The sequence below is a fragment of the Antechinus flavipes genome, chromosome 2 (assembly GCF_016432865.1).
Source record: "Antechinus flavipes isolate AdamAnt ecotype Samford, QLD, Australia chromosome 2, AdamAnt_v2, whole genome shotgun sequence".
Lineage (NCBI taxonomy): Eukaryota > Metazoa > Chordata > Mammalia > Dasyuromorphia > Dasyuridae > Antechinus > Antechinus flavipes.
The window spans coordinates 468,440,243-468,461,626 of record NC_067399.1 but is presented as its reverse complement, the minus strand read 5'-3'; the positions used below and the strand labels follow the sequence as shown (position 1 = coordinate 468,461,626).

The 21,384-nt window shown below is 35.0% G+C and overlaps 1 protein-coding gene across 3 annotated transcripts in view; it reads left to right on the top strand.

The window, feature by feature from the left end:
* The window catches only part of MAPKAP1 (MAPK associated protein 1), a 327,452-nt gene that overhangs the window by 149,758 nt on the left and 156,310 nt on the right, over positions 1–21,384 (top strand). For all 3 annotated transcript variants that reach the window (XM_051979649.1, XM_051979647.1, XM_051979648.1), the window contains one exon: positions 845–1,017. In XM_051979649.1, the coding sequence (XP_051835609.1) occupies positions 845–1,017 (173 nt within the window). The remainder of the gene's footprint in view (positions 1–844; positions 1,018–21,384) is intronic.

Genomic DNA, 21,384 nt, shown 5'->3' with positions numbered 1-21,384 from the left:
TTCATTGATAAAAGTTCTTCAGGTTTTCAAAGTTGTTTGTTTTGACAAAGCTCTTGTCATAAACTTCACCTTTCTTAAATGTAGCCAAAGATCACATTAGTTTTCTGTACCATTTGTGTATAGTTTCATATTGCGCCTTTAGTGCAAATCTTTTTAAACCAACTCCTAACTATTACTCTCCCATCTTGCACTTATGAATTGCCTTTTCAATTCAAGTACAGGCTTTTCTATTTATTCTCATCCTAATTCAGTTTCGTCTTATTCAGTTCTAAAGAAGAAGAAGGGTAGAGTGACTATTTAAAAATGTGTGCTAAGGACCCAATAAAATTCCATTATGTAAATGTGCTACAATTTTATTCAGCTTTCCTCAATTTTTGGACATATAGGTTGTTTGTGGATTTGTAGCTATCCTAATTTTTTTTTTTTTGTTTTACCTTTATGTAAATGTTTTCTTTAAAAGAGTGTGTGTGTCAAAATTCAGGCTTTGGGAACTAGATTAATTTGCTTAAAAGTTTGCTACCTTTTATTTTTTCCCTCTTTCCTATGCATCTTTCTTCCTCCTTCTTTGCCACTTTAAATTATGTGGTACTAAAGAGAATATTCAGAATTAGAACAGAATAAAACAGCCACTGGGAGCCAAACAGAAAATTTTGATGTAGAGTGTGTGTGTGTGTGTGTGTATGTGTGTGTGTGTGTGTGTGTGTGTTTTCATTCAATTTTGTTTTAGCTTGTAATGTAAAAAACACATACTTTTTGACAGTGGCTGAAAACTGGTATTGGGAATGATTGTTATGTGGTTCTTGACTTTAGCAAATATATCTAATATGGTATCTTTTGTCCACAGGGTCATGTAGGGACTACTGCAACCAAAAAAATTGATGTCTACCTCCCACTGCACACAAGCCAAGATAGACTGCTACCAATGACAGTTGTGACCATAGCACATGCCAAGGTGCATGACCTAATCGGCCTAATCTGCTGGCAGTATACAAGTGAAGGACGAGAACCCAAGCTCAAGTAATTCACTTTCTTTTCTTCTTCCCTTTGCTATCAAACTTTTTTCTTGGTCATTCTCTAAATAGCCAGAGTAAACACATACGACTTACTAATTATGCAAGTCACTTATCTTCTCCAAGGTTCAGTTCTGTTCTCTGAAAGATAAGGAGAATAATACTGGCATGATCTGTCTTTCAAATTGTTCATGGGGAAAGTGCTTTGTAAACATTAAAATACTGTAGAAACAGGTATTGTCATTAGGTGTGTTGCTAATCTGTTGTGAGATTTTTGTTGTAAGATCTTTGCACTCATCAAGATTTCATTAAATAAGAATATATATAGTGACCTCTAAGATACTATACATATATAGATATGAGTTCATTTTCTTTTTGACAAAATTTTATCTCATTTTTTTTTATGTAAGATTCAGATATTCAGATATCGTCACAGCCCTCAGAAAGCTTCACAATTTAGGAGAAAGAATAAGACATAGATATTAATAACTAATTCCCAGGCCTTTTAATTGCTACTTTTCTCTATTTGGTTTTTCTTCAGTTTCTTTATGTGACTTTTCTCAGGGTACAAGTATCCTAAGATGAGGTAAGGTAGCAATAGACAGAGTCTTGGATTTGCAGCAAAGGAGTAAAGTTTATAGAAAGGAGCTGGGTGGGTATATTGTTAGGTTAGGCAATGATGATAAATTGTCAGGAGCATAGACAAAGCAAATGTCTGTAGTGAATTTAAAGCTTTTCTCTTTCAACTGTGATGTTGGTATTATATTGTTATAGTTCTTTTCATCCAGGAATAAACAAATGGAGTTTAGTTCTTAATGTCATAGTGCTAAAGCTGATCTGTTCCTTACTCCACTCTGTTCTCTTCCTTTTCCCTTTCCCCTTTTCCTTTCCTCTTTTTCTTCTACTTTCCTTTCCCCCCCTTTTCTTTCCTCCTCTTTTTTGCCTTTTCCTCCCTTCCTTTTCTCTCCCCTCCCTACTTCTCACTTCTATCTCCTCTTTTCTTTTTCATTTTTTTCTTTTTTTTTCTCAAGAGGTAAGTGAACTGAGTCCTGAAGGAGAGAAATTATTTTCCTAAATTTTTAAAGATTTTGACACTAAACTCAATGTTTTTTCCTAAAAGATACTTGAATTCATCTTTTTGGGTACTCTCTCTATTAACATAGCTCATATCACTGATGTGTTTGAGGGTTACCACCAAAGAGTTAAATTGATGTTCAGGACATAGGCAACAAATGTTGGAGTTCAGTTAAGTGAACTCAGAGATTCACAAGTGAAGTCAAGGATTCACAGTAGCCATTCCCTTTGGCAAAAGGTAGCTTTATTTAGGAGAAGAGATTACAGACAAAATGAAGACATACAATAGATACTAAGAATTGTAAATATGAAATAGTATTGGGAGAGCAATGGAGTTATCAAGGAAAGGAGTTTGGAAGAATCCATTAAAGGAATATGTCATGAAGTGGATGTATTCCATTGACTGGCAGGCTAAGTCCATAGAGGAGGAGCTGAGTATCCCAAAAGAGTTAGTTAGCTTTAAGAGAAAGGGATATTATGAGACAAGGGGGAATATTGAGAAGAAGGTATCATGAGGCAGAACACTGTGGCAGGCTAATCCAAAAGGCATTCAGCAAAGATGGCAAGGGATTCAGCCAAGGCAGTGGGTCAGAGACAGATTTATAAGGGAAATTTAACCTCGGGGTATGATATAACTTGGATTTCCTGATTGGACATGGCAAAATGGGGCTACCAAGAACCTCCACTGAAGCAGGGTCTATAAGGTTGAACTAATCCCTGTCAGTGCCCTTCCCTGCTTGCCTCAGGGAGTACTCTTATTAGAGTACTTATTCAGGCTTTTTCTGCCAGTGCTACCTTATTACTCTGGACCTCTTTCTTTTCCCTACTCTTTTCATTTGCTGAATCCTTTTTTGGTTAGCTAGCTTGGAAGTTCTGTCTCCTGATATCTTTTTCCTCACCTCTCTCACCATACCTCATGCGTTTTTCTCCTTCTTATGGCTAACTCTTGTAGAATGTAAAATCCCTTTTAGGATTTAGCCTTCCAGTCTATAGGGTACTCTTACCTCATAAAGTATTTCCATTCTCCTGGTTAATTGTGAGTTCCACAAAGGAACTTGTTTTTTCCATTGTTTTAACAATTAACCTTGCTCCTTTCTTAGCTAACTATATGCTCTCCCAATTGTATTTCATATTTACCACTCTGGTGTCTGTTTTATCTCTTTGTTTTGTCTGTAACCTTTTCTCCTAAATAAATTTAGCTTTTGCCAAAGAGAATAGCCATTGTGAATTTGTCATATGACTGAGCCTCAACATTTGGTGCTTATATCAATCGTATTACCACTACCGTGATTTCTCATCCTGTGCAATTCTTTGTGTTTTATCTTTAAACTTCTATAGATACTCATTTTAAAAAATGCATAGGATCTTTTAGTTATTATTTAAGTACTTTATGACTATTGGTATATATTTTTTCTCTCATGTTTATTACATTGTTCTTCCCATTTCAAAGGAAAGAAATATTACAGTCAGAGATGGAATGAACCTTAGAAATATATGAATTAAACCTGCTTATTTTATTATAAGTATTATCCATATCTTTTGTTTTTATATCAAGTCATTTCCAGATGTACCCTGCTACACACATCAACACTGCTGAAGTAAAGCAGAATTAATCAAATTATTTCCTTAACTCATAGTGTATACAACATTCTGCATATTGCTTCCCTTACCTCCTTATTAAAAAGAGCAAATTGCCAGTTTTTATGGATGTGAAAATTCAGGCCCAGTGAATTGAAGTGATTTGTCTGAAGTCAAATATATGATAAGGGGCAGCATCAATTTGAACCATTCTCCTGACCCCAGGGCTCTTTCTACTTCTGCAGTTTTCTTTAATGTCCCGTACATCAAGTTATTGTTTAAGTGACCTCCTTATATGAACAGTTTTCTTTATAATTTTCATAGCCTTTGTCATGTTACCTCATAGTGAAATGTTGCTGATTTTTATCAGGATTCTTAATTTTTGTGGAACATTTATATTTTCTTTCTTTTTTTTTTTTGTCCAATTCCTTTTATTTATTTTTTTCTCAATATTACCTTATTTTTCAAATATATGTAAAGATATTTTTTAGCATTCATTTTTGTTAAGATTTTGTGTTCCAAATTATTTTTTGTCCTATACTTCTCCTTTCCCCAATACAACAAGCAATCTTATATAAGTTATACATATACAGTCCATTTAAATATATATCCATATTTGTCAAAGTATTTATATTTTCAGGCATCCAAATAAAGTCAGAATTATATTTTAAAAGTTTTAATGTTAAAACATGTATTTAATAATAGACTATTTTAAGTGCTTGGCAGTACCATTTGATAATCTTTAGCTTTTGTGAAGAGACTCCTCTAATTTTATCTCATCTGACCCATTTCTTTTGGATATTACAGTCCCACATGGCTTATGATATAGAAAGAACAGTCACTAAAGAGAACAAAGATATGAACTGGAGCTAAATTAGACCAAGTATATATAGAGATGATTAGGCTGGAAGTGGTACAGTTGTGAGAGTATCAAAGGAACAATATACATTGTATTCAAAGGGTGGGAAATACTAAATGGATGGAAGAAAATCCTGGATCTTATTAAATCCCTCCAAAAATCAGGCAATAGAACATTAGTAATCAGTGACCTGTATCCATACTTCCTATCTTTACAAATACTTTATGAACATCATCTATACGTAATTTGAAGGTATCCTTAATATGGATTATTAATAACAACTAGGCCTTTGTAAATGATAGCAATATACCATATCTACCATTTCATAATTAATTGAAAGATATAGAGAATATTAAATCTCATTTATTGTTTGTTAATTAGTGAGGAAAAACCATTTGATTTGGGAGGAAAAAAAACACTACTGCTTTATAGACTCTTTTGCAACAAGGTGTCTGCCATCTTTACAAAAAATAATTTAAGATTCTTTGGAAAATATACTAACAGAAATAGCCCTGCTTATTGACCTGAAAATAAATATCAGATGGGACATAAAGGAGAGATTTTTACTGCCAAACATATTCATAATTGGGTGAATGACATCTAGTAATGAATTGAGTTCAAAGATCAAGTCTTCCCAGATAGTGAGGGCTTCCAGATATATCTCTTTGTGCGTAATATTGAACTGAGGAGATCCACGATTACTCAGAGAAGTTTAGGATGTCTTTCCAAACACATAAGTTCAAGTGAAGTAAGAATTTGTACTCCTAAATTTCATTCATTTGGATCATCACTCTATAGAACTTGTCCAATAATATGTATATCTGAAACAGGTAATATAGCTACGTAACAACAGATTGAATCCAGCATTTAATATGAGGCAGAGAGAGACTGTATAGCTTTTGGAAAATTGCAAAATTGTCTTCAACTTTCTCCAAAGGCAATGGTCCACCTTTTCAATATTAACATTTTGTTGGTATTGCTTTGAACAGTGAGACATAGAAGATAACTGTCTTTGAAGAATTAAAAATGAACATTGTATGTATAGCAATGGAAAGGTGCATGGTGGATGTGAGCAGGCTGTTACATAGAACAGGAGTAAAAGGTATCACTAAGGAATTGTATAACAGACAGATGAGACTATCAACCATGTGGCAAGAGGAAGGAATGGCAGATGGACTGCTAGAGTGCACTGTAGTATCTTTGCAAGTCAGTATATATTTAGGAAGGCCTCTGACTTGTTTGGTATATTCTCTGTAGTGAACTTTTAAGAGGATAGGACAAAATTTTATGGGTTCAGCAAATGTGCTTGCATTTGTGATCTGAGTCATTGGAAATAACTACTGAAATGTGTCACATTCATTTGAGTAGTCAACCCATCCTATCTATTCAGCCATAATCCTTTCTTTACTTCCCTTTATGGAGTTAATTCACTGGATATAGGGAGCTGTTCCCATTAAACCTGAAGATCTGTCCTTGAGTCCTGGTCCTAATACTTAATCATTTGGCTTAAAGAAAATCATTTTCCTTTTCTATTCTATTCCTTTGGGAAAATAGTAATAACGATGCTTGTACTATATTTTTTTTAACTTCCCAGGGTTATATTAAGGAAAGTACTATAGTATTGGGAACTGTTAAAGTTTTGCTTTGCAATCTCATCCTAAGCATGTGTTTTTCCTGAGTGCTTAACAGTTACCTTCATAGTATGTGTCCTTTGCTATATCCCGTTAGATTGGAAGATTTTTAAGCATTAGACCATAGAGAGGGAATGCATAGTAGTTAACAAGGCTGGTGCTACACCAAATGAGAAGGTTGTCTCCAAAGAAAGGACTGTCAGGGAATGGATTTTTCTGGTCAAGCAGCCAGAACAATGCCCTCCAAGGTATGACATTGTTATGATTTTCATCAATGAAAGGAGATCCTATGCTGATGAAACCATGAATTTTTTAACTATTATTTTTATTATATGTTCCACTCTTTTGTTTCTATATATCCTTTCTTTCTTTATACACATTTATCTAAGTACCACTAACTCTCTATTCTCACAGCAACTTATCACCAATAAATCATACTTTTTTGTATTCATGTTTAACATTGTTACCAATGCCTCAGATGAATTCAGTGATTTGCCCAAGATCACAGGAATTTATGGAAGTTGAGACTTGAATCCAGATCTCCTGACCTCTAGCCAACTTTGCACTAATAATTACCTGTCAATAAACATGAATTTAAAAAGAAGGCCTAGAAAATGAAAGTATTTTTGTCGTTCATTCATTTAGTTATATAAAACTCTTTGTTATTCCTGTGTACGACAGCATACCAGGCCTTTCTGTCCTCTTATCTCCTGAAGTCTAAGCTCATGTTCATTGTTTTCAAGCCACTATGCATCCATGTCATCCGCTGCTTCCCCCCCCCCTTTTTTTTCTTTCAATCTGTCCCAACATCAGAGTCTTTTTCAGTCTTCTCATTGTGACTCAAATATTTAAACTTCAGATTCAATATTTGTTCTTCTAATGAGTAGTCTGAAAATAACTTCAAAAAGTACATTGGTAAAACAAACTCATTTTTGCTTTCATCCTCAAAAAATCTTCATTACATCCTATCATCCTCACTATCAGTTTACATTTCTCTTACCTTTCTCAGTCATACTTCTTCAAAAAATATTCTTTATTTTTTACCCTAACTTACTTTCTTCTTATTCTATTCTCAGTCATTTATAATCTCACTTTCTACTTCATAACTGAAATTCTTCTTCTAAAGGTACTAGCTAATACTCTCTTTACCACTAAGTCAAATAGTTTTCCCCCCTAATCCTCTTATTGATTGCATTTGACTCTGTTGACCACCCTCTTTTCCTGGTTATACTTTCTTCTCTGTTTTTCTGGACATATTTTTACTAGTTATCTTGCTACCTCTAACTTTTTTTCATTCTCTTTTGATAATTCACCATCCATATCACACCATCTAATTTGGGCATGAGTCTAAGGATATATTTCAAGGCTTCAACCTGAACTCTCTTTTCATTTCTCTCTATACCTTCACTGAGTGACATCATTGCCTTCCAATTAAGGGAACAAAACAAGTATTTCCATACCATGTACCATACAATAAAAAAGATGATTACACATGAAACTGTAAACCTATCATGTACAACTTACTACTCTCTTCACGTATACAACAAAATTAGAATGTAAATTTCTTTTTTCTCTTTTTTTTCCTTCTTTTCTTTTCTCCCTCCCCTTCCTATAGATAGATATCATTGGATACAAATAGGGGTGGGTGTGTGTGTGTGTGTGTGTGTGTGTGTGTCTAAAATTATTCTATACATGCATATATGTAAAATTATTCCATACAGACATATTTATCAGTTCTTTTTCTGGATGCAGATAGTATCTCTATGTTCTCAATTTTTAATTTTTGGATTTATAATAGTCAAAATGACTTAGTAACTCAAAGTTATTCTTAAAATAATATATGAAAAAAATAATATTGTGTATGTACAATGTTCTTTTGGTTCTGCTTACTTTGCTCTTTATCATTTCATGCAGATCTTTCCATGCCTTTCTAAGATTAATAAGTTCATCATTTTTTATAGCACGTAGTATTCCGTCATAACTGTACGCTACAACTTGTTCAACCATTCTTAGTTGTGGGGGGATATCTCTGCAATTTCCAATTTGCCACCACAAAGAGAGATGTTGGAAACATCCCATTCACATTCAAAGTTTTAATTAGTATTTGTGAATTTATCTCATCTTATTTTTACTCAATATTTTCTCTCATTCTCTTTTTTTACTCTATCCCTGTTAATTTATCTTCTCCTTATTTATGCCAACCTCCACTTTATCTTTCCATTTCCTATCCTTCCCTCTCCATTTTCAAACTTACAATCCTCCAAAAGCCCCTTTCTTCCCCATATCCCTCTAAGTCTCTTCCTGACACTGTCCCCCAATTTTCAATTATTCTGTGGTTCAATTATTTCTTTAAAAATGATTACCAGATCTATATATTTAGCTATAGTCTTTTTCCTGGACTCTAGTCCCATGTTATCAAAAGCTTATTGATTACTTAAACTGCATGGGCTTTAGGCATCTCAAACTTAACGCATCCAAAACAGACTTCATCTTTCCCTTCCAATTTTTAACTCTTTTAGACTTCTTAGTGTTGACACTATCATCCTTCCAGTCACCCAGGTTCATAATCTTGATGTCATCCTTTCCTCCCTATTTTCATTTACCCCATATAGCCAACCAGTTACTAAATGTTGTTTCTATCTCCTCAGAATTGGTCATTTACATTCCATTCCCAACACAATCAGCTGCCACCATAATTTAGGCTCTCATCTTTCCCTTGGACTTCTGCAGCAGATTTCTATTTGGCTTTTTACCTTGTCTCTCCATATTGTAACTTGTCCTCCAAACAGCTAACAAAGTGATTTGCCTGAAGAGCAGTTCTGAGTACATTATTCCCCTTTCCCCGCCTCTCACTCTTTACATTGTAAAGCTTTGACACTTTGAGACTCTTTCAGTAGTCTTTTTGTTTATCTAATTAAGCACTACCACATCATTTCCTGGAGTCTCCCATTTGTGAATCCTCTCTTCTATTCTATGACCATTTCCATCTCTGGATTCCTCAGGTTCTCATAGATGAGCTTTTTTGCTTTATCTAGCCAGAAACCAGACCAAAACAATACGAATGCAGTCTCCTTTTCATGCTTACGCATGAACATCTAGTTCCCTCCTCCCATTTTTTAGAATTTAAGCTTCTTGAGACCAAAGACTTGTTTTAATTTCTCCTTTCACAGAATCACAGAATTTGAAAGATGAAAGGAACCTCAGCATCCATCTAGACTAAAACTTAAATGGAATGAAGCCCCATAATAACATACCTGGCAAGTGTTTATCCACTCACTCCTCTTCATGAATACATCCAAGGAAAGGGGCCAATCTATTATTTCTCTAGATAATCTACTCCTCTTTTGGATAATTCTAATTGTTGACTAGTCCTAATCCTTGAACATAAATTTGCCTTTTTGTAACTTCCACCATTGTTCTTGAAAATAAAAGCACTATCTTTTGACTTTCAGCACTTAGTAGTGTTCAGCACATTCTTAAGAGCACTTAATTGCCTAAAGTAACATAATACTCTTAAGAGGGACTCCTTCCTGTAATTATAGTTTTGCAGATCAACTTTGACAATGTATTTGGGGTTTAATTCTATTGGAATCTTTTCCTTATATGGTGCTTTCCAACCCTTTAGATTTGGAGATGACACATTCAGAATGGCCAGATTGCTAATTGATTGTTCCCTATAATATTTTAGTACAGTGTCAAGAAAATTGCCTAGCCAAACAATAGTTAGGTGCTGCAAGAAATAGAGTGCTAGTCCTGTTGTTTAAAAAACCTGAGTTTAAATCCAGGCTTGGAATCCTGGCTGTGTAAACCTAGAGGAGTCACTTAATCTCTATCTCAGTTTCCTCAGTGGAGAGACAAGGCAATGTAAATTGGGGATAATAATAGCACTTACCATACAGATTTGTTGTAAAGATCAAATGAGATGTTATTTGTAAAGCTTCTAGTACATTGTGTGGCACAGGGTAGGTGCTTAATAAATTTCTCCCTCCCTTCCTCTCTTCCTATCTCTCCTCCCTAGAAAGTATATTAAGACACAGTATATTAGGAGATAAAATGTTTAACTGAAAGGAACTTTAGAGAAGGGAAGCAACCTACTCAAGGTCATGTAGCTAATTTGTAGATTAGCCAAAACTCAGTACCCCCATCCACTATTTTTTTTTTATGTCAATCTTAAAACATATAAACTCATAGAGTCAGTGCCTCAGCAAAAACTATTTTTTTGAATCATTTAAGATTATGGGCAACTAAGATTGCATGTATGATCCCTATGTTTAAAGAACTACATATTTAGGGTAGGTCTAAGATTTTGATTATAGCTAGATTTTCTTTTTAATCTCATGCCAGTTTTTTATAAAAGCAATCAAAATGTCTTAGCTTAATACATATTCTTCCATTGGAAATAATCATAAATAAAAGCACTCTATACCCTCTGGGAAAGGATAATATCAGGGAGAGAATGAGAGTATGATTCTTAGCTATAGATAGATTAATAATAATTATGATAATGACAGTGATGATGATGATGATGGATAGGAGTTTATATTTATATAGCATTTTATATTTTGCAAAGTATTTTACATCCAGCATCTCATTTGACAGCACCTATTTTTTTTTTTTAACTTTATATTCCTCTGCCATCCACTGTCTCCACTCTTAGAAACTCAGAGCCTGGAAGAATGCGAACCAGAAATATGAAGAGCAATATCCCCAGAAGAAAAGCAGTGTTCATGTATATGTGTGTTTGTATGTGTGCACACGTGAAGGGGGGGTGGTGGAGAGTGAGGTTGAGGGAGAGAGAGAAGAAATAAAGGACCTGAAAATGCAGGTGACCTTGATTAAGTCAAGCTATTATTATATAAAAGTGTTTCCCCATGAGAGGCTTGGTCCCCAGCTGAGTAGTCACTTGACTTTTCTAGACCTTGATTTACTTATCTCTTAAAAGAGAAGTTTGGATTCAAACTTCCCCCCCAAAGTCTCCTCTTGCTGTAAGTCCTAGGATCTTTTAATCCACTATATTAGATTAACATTTTTAACATTTAAAACTTTGGTCATCTTAGAATTTCTCTACTCTGAGGTCCTTCATTTTACATATGAAGAAACTAAATGTTTTAAGAGTTTGAGGTAGAACCAGGATGAGAATCTGGTGTTCTTTCTTCTCTTATAATGTCACATCCCGTAACAACAATCAAGAAGTTAGTTGTGTCATTGTTCTGTTCCCTGTCTGATGTTCTGTTCCTTCACTAACAGCTGATTGTGTTGATAAAGGTTGTTTCTGAAACCACATAATGCCAAGCTTTTTAAAAAGTCTATAGTTATCAACATTAACCAGTTGTGAGAATTTAGCTGTAAGGTGATTGGGAAGTCCTAGCTATTGGTGGAACAAGGGACAGAAGGGTTATTTGGAATCCTTAAAGTTTTAGGCAGCTGGTCTATAAGAGTGAGTGTTTGATATTTCATCAGTTTCCTCAGCTTGGGCTTCATCTAAAACAGATTTGTATTGAGTAGAAATTATCCAGTGTTGTTTTTGAAATAGTGAGCAGTAGAATTAGGATTTGAACCCAGGTCTACTTTTATGGAAAATTTATAGGAAAATATGCATGGGACTTTTGGTGGATAAGTGGAGCCAATTATATAATGTGTACCAATAGAAGAAGGCCATACACTCATAAAATTCTAATCATTTTAAATAATGGTTCCTATTTCTTACAACACTTCATAGTTTACTAACTATGTTTCTCACAGCCATTCTGTACGGTCTTAAGGAGTAGCTTTTTAACATTTCAACATTTCTACTATTTCATCAGTGTGAATATTCCCTCCATGCTCCCAAATGTGGTGTTTTTCTTCTTTAAAATAATAATGGTTCTCTCTGGGTGAGAGCAGGTTTCTCAGGGAGGTTTTCTGGAGGCAGCCTTAGTTTCAATTACAAGTAATAATCACCCAAAATGCAACCAGCTGGTAAAAATGCAAACGTTTATTTTCTCCTTCCAAAATATCCCGGTTAGTTGAAGCCTATCTCTCTGCTTGGTTCTAAGAGCTCTTGCAGCTTTGTCCTTTGCTTCTGCCTCTGCTTTCTTCAGCCTTCAGCCAGCCAAGTGGAAAATGGAATGAATCTCTCTTACCTCTGAGAGAGGGCTTCTGGCTCTCAATCTCCCAGAGTGCTCTGTGTCTGTCTCAGCATGCTCCTCTCCAATCTAATTCAGCTGAACTCGCTTGAATGGCTTACTGAAGCTCTATTTATGCTCCTTCTTTGAGAGAGGGATTGTGGGATGCCTCCCAGCGTGCTCTCTGGCCCTAAGAGCATCAAGGGAGGTGTGAATTCACAAAATTACAAAGTTTACTTTGTCAATCTCCCATACTTGTGAACTCCAATGAGTAAAGATATGAACACAAGCATTGTATCAGTTAGTTCTACTTAGTACCTTGTTTCAGGTTCTGGCCCAAAACATCTCCTTGTAAGATCAGATCAAGGATACTGAACCATGCTAAATTAGATAATTATTGTGTTTATCAACTCTAATGAGTTAGCAGTTTGTAAAGATTCCAAAACCCAAAGCCCTTTAGTAAATTGTTATCGAGTTGCTGTGGTGCAGACAATTTGTCCTTTGATGGCCAATATTCTGGTTATATACATCTCTGTATTTGGACTAGTCCTCATTCCAGAGACACAAAAACTAGCACAGGGTTTATACTAAAAAACTTTTTACACAAGTAGAATCTATCAGAGCTTCTGCTCCCCTGGCATAGCCTTTAAGAACTCTGGGAGAAGTGTCAGAGGTGTGCTTTGGAGTCATTGTTGCAGATATTACTATATTCTTTTACAGATAAGGAAAAGGATGTGAAGAGAAGGAAAGTTACTTTTATTTGTCCATCTTTATGGAGCTAGTGAATAACAAAGCCAGAAGTCAGACTCTGGTCATCTTGACTTTCAGTGCTCCTAACACAAAAGACTTTAGTTGTCCCTATCATTAAAAGAATGTGAATGTTTTATCAACTTCCAGGAGGTTCTTTACTGTAAAGAATAGACTGCCCATTCCTGAATGATTTAGCTGGGGGTTGACAGTGCTGATTATGCAAATTATATCCATTTTAGCTTTCCACTTTGTTGAAGGTTTTTTGTTCTTGCAAAAAGGAAATCTTGACAGTTTTATCCAGCCCTGTTTATGGCCTCTTTCATATGAACCCCACTGGAGCCATAACCCATTGGACCTTTTGGTTACTAACTAGTGACTTGTAAACCTTGAATATTGACTCTAGTTTCAGAGTGAACACTGATGAGCAGATGCCAGATAACTGGGGGCCCAAACATTGCAGACCATTAGTTCTTTTATTTTTAATTTAGAATGAAACAATAATAAATCAGACCTTCTGATGGTCATTATGTTTAAGTGATTTTCTTTTTCTTCCTGGTAAGTGTTCATTGTCATCAGCATGTGAATTGAACATGTCAGATCCCATTTGGTAGAAATCTTGGGGGTTTCTCTTCATGTATTTGAATTTCCATACATAGATTTACATTAGCTAACTTTAAAACATGCATATTATCTGAGATTTCTGTCAACTTAGAACAGCCATGGTAGCTTTTGATTATAAAATGTAATTTAGCAATCATTGACAACCTGCTAGAGTGAAAGGAACACTAGCCTTAGAATTGGAGGATCAGGATTATATTTCTAACTGTACTGTTGATTCTTTTTCTGAACATGGGCAAATCAATTCCCTTCTCTAGATTTGTTTTCAAATTTATAAAATGAGGAGGGGGTTCCCTAAGCTCTTTTTCACTTGTAGGATTCTATTTTATCTTCTATCCTTCATTATTCTATGATCTTGTTGTGCCACAGTTCCCTTTTAATGTCCTGACCCAGTTTCCCTAATTGTCCTATTCAGTTACTCTGCCTCAGGTTACAACCATTCCCTCTTAATGTTAGGATAAAGGTCTTATATCTTAGATCTTAGGCTATAATCATTGGGATAAAGGTCTTGATCCATTTTAGACATCATTAGACTATCAGGAGCCTCTCCAGTACCTCCCTCCATTATGTCATCCTAGGTGCCTGCTTCCATTAGGTCATCCTCATCCAGGTACCTCCCCCATTATATCATTGTTATTGTGACCCTATAAAAGAATCTTGTATCTGACATTTACTGCTGGAGATGATAGTCTCATTCAGTCCTGGGACCAAAGCATGGATTTGGTCCCAATAAACCTCTCCTATTTAATAAATTATTAAATACTCTGTAATTTCTATCTTGCTCAGTTTCTCCAGCATTACAGTCTCATTCATCTCTTACACTCCACATTCTATCTTTTCCATACCCTTGGGCTTGGGATATTTTTTTTTTTGGTTTGTTTTCTGTTAAGTAGAGTAAGTATAGCTCATTTTATACTGTGTTCCTTGCTTCTTATCTTGAGAAGACTGGCTTCTCAAAAACTATACTACCAACATCTATAAGAGCATACACCAATCCGGGAAGGTTTTGAGTGAATTTCTAGTAGCAGACTATAAGCACTTTCTGAGGGTCCTTTTAAGTGTCATCTAAATAAGACCAATAAGGAATGCACTTGTTTGGCTCCCAACCACTCACAAATACTATCTCCTAAGGCTTGGAGAGGTTTTGATATGTTTTAATTCAGAGACTGTCAATGAAATAAGATTCTTGAGAAACCTAAAGTTGTTAACTGTGTGATAAAACTGTCTTTTAATATGTACATTATCACTGATTTGCACACAATAGCATTTTTCCAAATCAGAATAGTGTGGACATTTTGTCACTTTCTTCCTTACTGATTCCTCAAATAATCAATGCATAGTTTACTATTTCCAGCCAACATTCTCATTTATTCTCTTAGAGATTTAGAATTAGATGGCTATTTTACCACCTACACAAAAAGTCAGGGGAATCTTAGGCTATGTGACAAACTTCTTCAAAGGTTTTTTGTAAAGAGGAGACCTTATAAAGTAGTATAAAAATTTAAGTTGCAGTTGCAATGGTTCTTTGTAGCTCTTTAAGGCTTTCTTATGGGGTGAATTTGTATATATTTACATTTTAGATTTTAGATTTGAATGGATAATAAAATTAAGTAATTAGCTTTTTAGTTCCTAGACTTTTTGTAGAGTTTTTTTGGTTTGGAATTTTCATCTTAAAACAAAACAAAATGCCTGTTGAAATAGAAATATTTGATTTCATGCCTGCTCCTTGCCATGCATCATTAGCCCTAGAAACCTCAGTGACACGTGGGAATCATAGGCTTCCCTTATGTTGATTTATACAGTAATAAATAATTGTGCCTTCAGTAGGTGACTCCATCAGTTATATCTATGTTCCTCTTAAAACTGCTAGTCCTCACTAGTCTTTGTTGTATAGAGTACTATAGATAGTGTTGTACAGTTTGAGTCTAGATTTCCTACTTTAAGCATTTACTGTAATTTTCTTTCCTATAAATTAGTATAATTGTAGATTTGCAAATGTCATCAATGTAATCATCTGTTTAATTTTCCTGTAATTTATATTCATTTATTTATTCTTTATCAGTCAGATATTAGGCCCTTACACTGTACAATAAGCATTATACTTGGTGCTAAGGGAGAGCAGAAAAAAATGTTTTCTGTCACCTTGAAGCTTGATTGCTTATAGTCTTGTGGGATTTAGAGTAATTTCCTTGGTAGCTACTGATATTTAATAAGTTGAATTTATATTAATTTTTCTAACTCTTCTTTTGCATCTTCATTGCAACATAGATTGTATGCAAGGGCTGGTCTTTGGTTTCTTTTTCTTTTCTTTTTTTGGGGGTAGGGAGACTGGAATTATGATTCTATTAATGTAAGAGTATTTAGTGAAAAAGATCCTTATACCAATAGAAATCAGCAGTTCTGAAAATAGCAGTCTTAGAGAGTTGGCTGGGGCACTGATTTCCCAAGTAACTCAGCTGTTATGTTTCTTAGAAAAGAATTGAACTCAGCTATTCTCAGGACCATGCTCTGGCTACTATATTATGCTTCTCAGTAGACCAATGAAGCAGGTTATGGTCCCTTTAAGAAATTGTATTTCCTATTGATTTGTGATTCCTTTCAGTTTCCCAGCCCCTCCTAGCTAACACATTATCAGTCCTGGAAGCAGGGAACCAAATCATGAGATTTAGATTTGGTGAACCCAAATGAAATTAGGGTTTCTGGTGGTCTAGTGTGGCGCAAGAGTGTAGGGAGTTCTGAGGATTCCCTTCTGGCAGTGCAGAGATCCTCTGTAAAGGAATTTACAGACCTGAAAACCTAGATTGATAAAAAGAGGTTTATTATTGGGATTAGAAGTAAGGCTAAAGTCTAATTAAGGAAATAGGTGAGGATAAAGAGCGGATAGCACTGGAAACAGTATTCCAGTGAGCAGAGGCCGTTGGTGTGCCAAGCATCGCATAGCATGGTATGTTTGGAACCTCTGCAAAGAGAGGATTTTAGTTTGGCCCTTTTTATAATGAGAGATTTAGCTAAATGGGGCCCGTGGGTGGAGTTCTAAGTTGGCGCAGATCTGTTGGGGGCTAGATCTCCTCTTGGAATTCAAAGGGGTGCTTTTGACCAGGATTTGTGAATTAAAGACTCTAGCTTCCCAAACTGATAATGTATCAGCCAGGAGGGGCTGGGAGTAATCTGAAAGGAATCACAAATCAATAGGACATACAGTTTCTTAAAGGACTGCAACCCACTTCATCTTGAACTCTGGGAAATTTTACCAAGCCTTCTTTTTTTTCTATTCCCCACAATAGCTGCTTCAAAGATTCTCTCCTCAAGTCTTCCACACCACTCTCATGCACTCTTATCCTCTCAGCAGAGGTCCTTACCACATATTGAAGTGAGAAAGAGTGAGGTCATTTTCCCTGGATGCCTTCTCCTATAGTTTTTATTTCCAAATCCCTGACACCCTCTACTCTGCTGCCAAGTTAAGCCATTCTCAGAAAATAACCACAAAGTTTGTGGTTTTTGGTTTGGTTTACTCAAGAAGGAAGGAATAAAAGGATTGGTCTACCTCCATGAAGGTTTAGTTGAAATTAGGTAACATTACTATTTAATGAATTTATCTAACAGTTGAATAAACTTCCTCTGATACTATTGATTATTGCATGAATAGGAGCAGAGGAGGCAGATGATGGGAATAATCATGTGGTTTACTGACTCCTTGTGACTCCATTTGGGTTTTTTAGAGGGTTTTTTGTTGTTGTTGTTTTTTTTTTTTTGGCAAGAACACTGGAGTGATTTGCCATTTCCTTCTTTACTTCATGTAACAAGGAAAATGAGTCAAATAGGGGTAAATGACTTGTCTAATATCACCCAGTTATTTAAGTGTCTGAGGCCAGATTTGGGCTTCTGACTCCAGGTTTAGAGTTCTATCCACTGCACCACCTACCTATCCTAAGGATAATCTACAGTTGTTGTTGTTGTTGTTGTTGTTGTTTTAAGCTGATTGATAATTAGAGGGCCAGGGTTTCAAAAGGAGGTTATAAAATTGAATTGGTTAGCTATAGAGACAGAACTGAGAATGGAGGAAAGTATTCAAAGCAGAGTTGGCCTAAGGTTGAGAACTAAGGCATGAAGAGACTAGTGGTCACAGTGAGGACAGAGAATAGATTTAGGAACAGTGAGATATGGTAAGAGGATATAATTAGAGGTTATGATTAGATAAAGGAATTTCTGAGTTGCTGATCATGGAAATGTAAGAAATTTGAAGATAATAGTGAGATGAAGAACAGTAATATGTGTGCTTGTGATATAAAAGAGTAGGTGATAGGAGATAAAAAGATTGAGGAAGTAAAATGACATGATATATGAGGGAACATCAGAGTATATGTGTGATGTTTTAAAAATCTTCAACATTATTCAACATTGGTTAAAGAGAAAAATAGAATCAGGATTAGAATAAAAAAGGATCTGAACAAATCAACTCAATAAATGCAATGTTTGATAAACCTGAAAAATACAAAGTATATGGGAAGAACTCTTTTTGAATTTATCAAGAAAAGTAGAATGTACAAGAAGAAGGTCTAGGATAAAACATTTAACCCCAAGATATTATTGCTAGGCATCTACTCTAAAGAAAAACAATTGTACTGTCAGACTCCTTTGATATGGGTTTTGTTGACTTTTTTCCTTTAAAAAAAAAAGTTTTGTTACAAGAAAATATTTGTTTGGGTATGGACAGGGCAAAATATATTCATTAATGACAGTAATTTTTTTTTTTTTAAGAAACCTATAATAATAAGATTTTTTAAAATACGTTTCTTGAATTGATTAACCTGATCCTAAGAGTAGATATTAACTTGACAGTTAGTTTTTAGTATAGTGCTTCTTGGATCTTTCCTTGGTTCTAGACTAATTCCCATTTTTTAAAAATCAATTACTTTGATGAAGAGGGAGGTAGCTTGCTAATCAGGTATGCAGATTATTTAAATGTAGGAGAGAAAGCTAATATATTCTACATGTTAGAATCAAGATGGAAAAAGTTTTCATCAGGATACAACATTTGACCTTGGGAGAGACATAAATTCTTGGATTTGGAATTCAAAAATCAGCTTCACAAATATGAGGAGGTAAAGCAAATGTGACCAGACAGCAGGTGATCTGACAAAGTTCTGAGTTTCCTTGGACTGCAAGTGAAGTATAGTGTCTAGAATGAGGTATATATTATGCTCGACTGAAAGGGAATATTCTGTTCTGTTCTAAGTAACCCATTTGAGAAAGGACAGGCAGAGAAATAGTAACAGAATGGAGAATCTATTCATGTGAAAATCAGTTGAAGGAAATGGAGGTGTTTAGTTTAGAGCTGATTCTTCAACTTTGGTTGACAATCCCATATAGGGTTTTCTAACTGAATATGGGGATTGGGAAAGTATGATTTATTATCAGCAAATGTTTAATTGTATACCTGTTTTATTTACCTGCATACCTGGTGTCACCTAAAAATTTCGTGGACAAAAAGAGGTCATGAGTGGAAGCCCTGGTAAAGAGAAGATAAAGACTTGATATGATAATCTCTTCAAACTTTTAAAGGGCTTTTGAGGCTAGGAAATAGAAGAGCAAACAATTAGTAGAAGTTGCAGAGAAAAGATTAGTCTAGATTTAAGGGAAAAATTTATAACAGTTAAAATCTGTCCAGAATTGTAATGGGCATTATTATTTAATAATAGGAAAGCTATAAAGCAGTACAAAGGCATACGAAATATGCATATTGCTATACAGTGATGACATTTCATTATTTCAAAAATTCTGCCATCTATCATTACTGTACCAATGCAAATGACAATGCCTCCATACTTTCATGTAAACAGTCTTCCTCAGTTGATACTGCCATGGACCCACACTTAATACCATATACAAAGATAAGGTCAAAATGGGTCCATGATTTAGGCATAAAGAACAAGATCATAAATAAATTAGAAGAACATAGGATCGTTTACCTCTCAGACTTGTGGAAGAGGAAAGAATATATGACCAAAGAAGAACTAGAGATCATTATTGATCACAAAATAGAAAATTTTGATTCATCAAATTAAAAAGCCTTTGTATAAACAAAACTAATGCAAACAAAATTAGAAGGGAAGCAACAAACTGGGAAAACATTTTTACAGTTAAAGGTTCTGATAAATGTCTCATTTCCAAAATATATAGAGAATTGACTCTAATTTATAAGAAATCAAACCATTCTCCAATTGATAAATGGTCAAGGATATGAACAGACAATTTTCAGATGATGAAATTAAAATTATTTCCACTCATATGAAAGAGTGTTCCAAATCACTATTGATCTGAGAACTGCAAATTAAGACAACTCTTAGATACCACTACACACCTGTCAGATTGGCTAAGATGACAGGAAAAAATAATGATGAATGTTGGAAGGGATGTGGGAAAACTGGGACACTGATGCATTGTTGGTGGAGTTGTGAATGAATCCAACTATTCTGGAGAGCAATCTGGAATTATGCCCAAAAAGTTATCAAAACTGTGCACACCCTTTTATCCAGCAGTACTACTACTGGGCTTATATCCCAAAGAAATACTAAAGAAGGGAAAGGGAGTTGTATGCACCAAAATGTTTGTGGAAGCCCTGTTTGTAGTGGCTAGAAACTGGAAACTGAGTGGATGCCCGTCAGAGAATGGTTGGGTAAATTGTGGTATATGAATGTTATGGAATATTATTGTTCTGTAAGAAATGACCAGCAGGATGAATACAGAGAGGCTTGGAGAGACTTACATGAAATGATGCTAAGTGAAATGAGCAGAACCAGGAGATCATTATATACTTCAACAACAATACTGCTGGATCTGAAGGAAGTGGATTTCTTTGACAAAGAGAAGTTTCAATTGCTCAATGATGGACAGAAACAGCTACACTCAGAGAAGGAACACTGGGAAATGAATGTAAACTGTTTGCATTCTTGTTTTTCTTCCTAGGTTATTTTTGCCTTCTGAATCCAATTCTCCCTGTGCAACAAGAGAACTGTTCGGTTCTGCACACATATATTGTATCTAGGATATACTGTGACATATTTAACATGTATAGGACTGCTTGCCATCTGGGGGAGGGGATGGAGGGAGGGAGGGGAAAAGTCAGAACAGAAGCGAGTGCAAGGATAATGTTGTAAAAAAATTACCCAGGCATATGTTCTGTCAATAAAAAGTTATTTTTTTAAAAATTGATACTGCCAGTGTTTTTTATCCATTTTTGAAGCACTGTTGATGACCCTCTTTGCTCTTAGATGAACTACAGACTAGTTCTTGCACAACAGATCTAGATCATTGATAAGCTCTTCTTTTAAGGTTTTCTAGGAACAGGACTTAACAGAACTTAGGTTTTGCTTTTGAGAACCCAAGATTACTGCTTTTTCTTAGTAAGTTACTGAAAGAGGATAGACACAGAATGTTAGAAAGCAGCATCTTATATTGTTGCTAAACACCTCCATGTTTAAATATCATTTAGAAAAACCTTAAAACTCCTCTGCAGCAGTGCAGAATCTGTAAAATTTACAATGACATACAGCTGGATTACTTCCTTGTTAGCTAAACATTTAGCAAATTTATAGTTTACATTAATATTAATATGTTATTATTACCTGTTTTATATAATAAATATTTCTTCACCATGGCAGTCTTAGTATAGATCACCTGAAGTAGGTTCTTTCAATAAGCACAGTTGTAACTAAAAGGTTTTTAAATTAATTGGGAAAATTGCAAATCAGGTAGTCAGT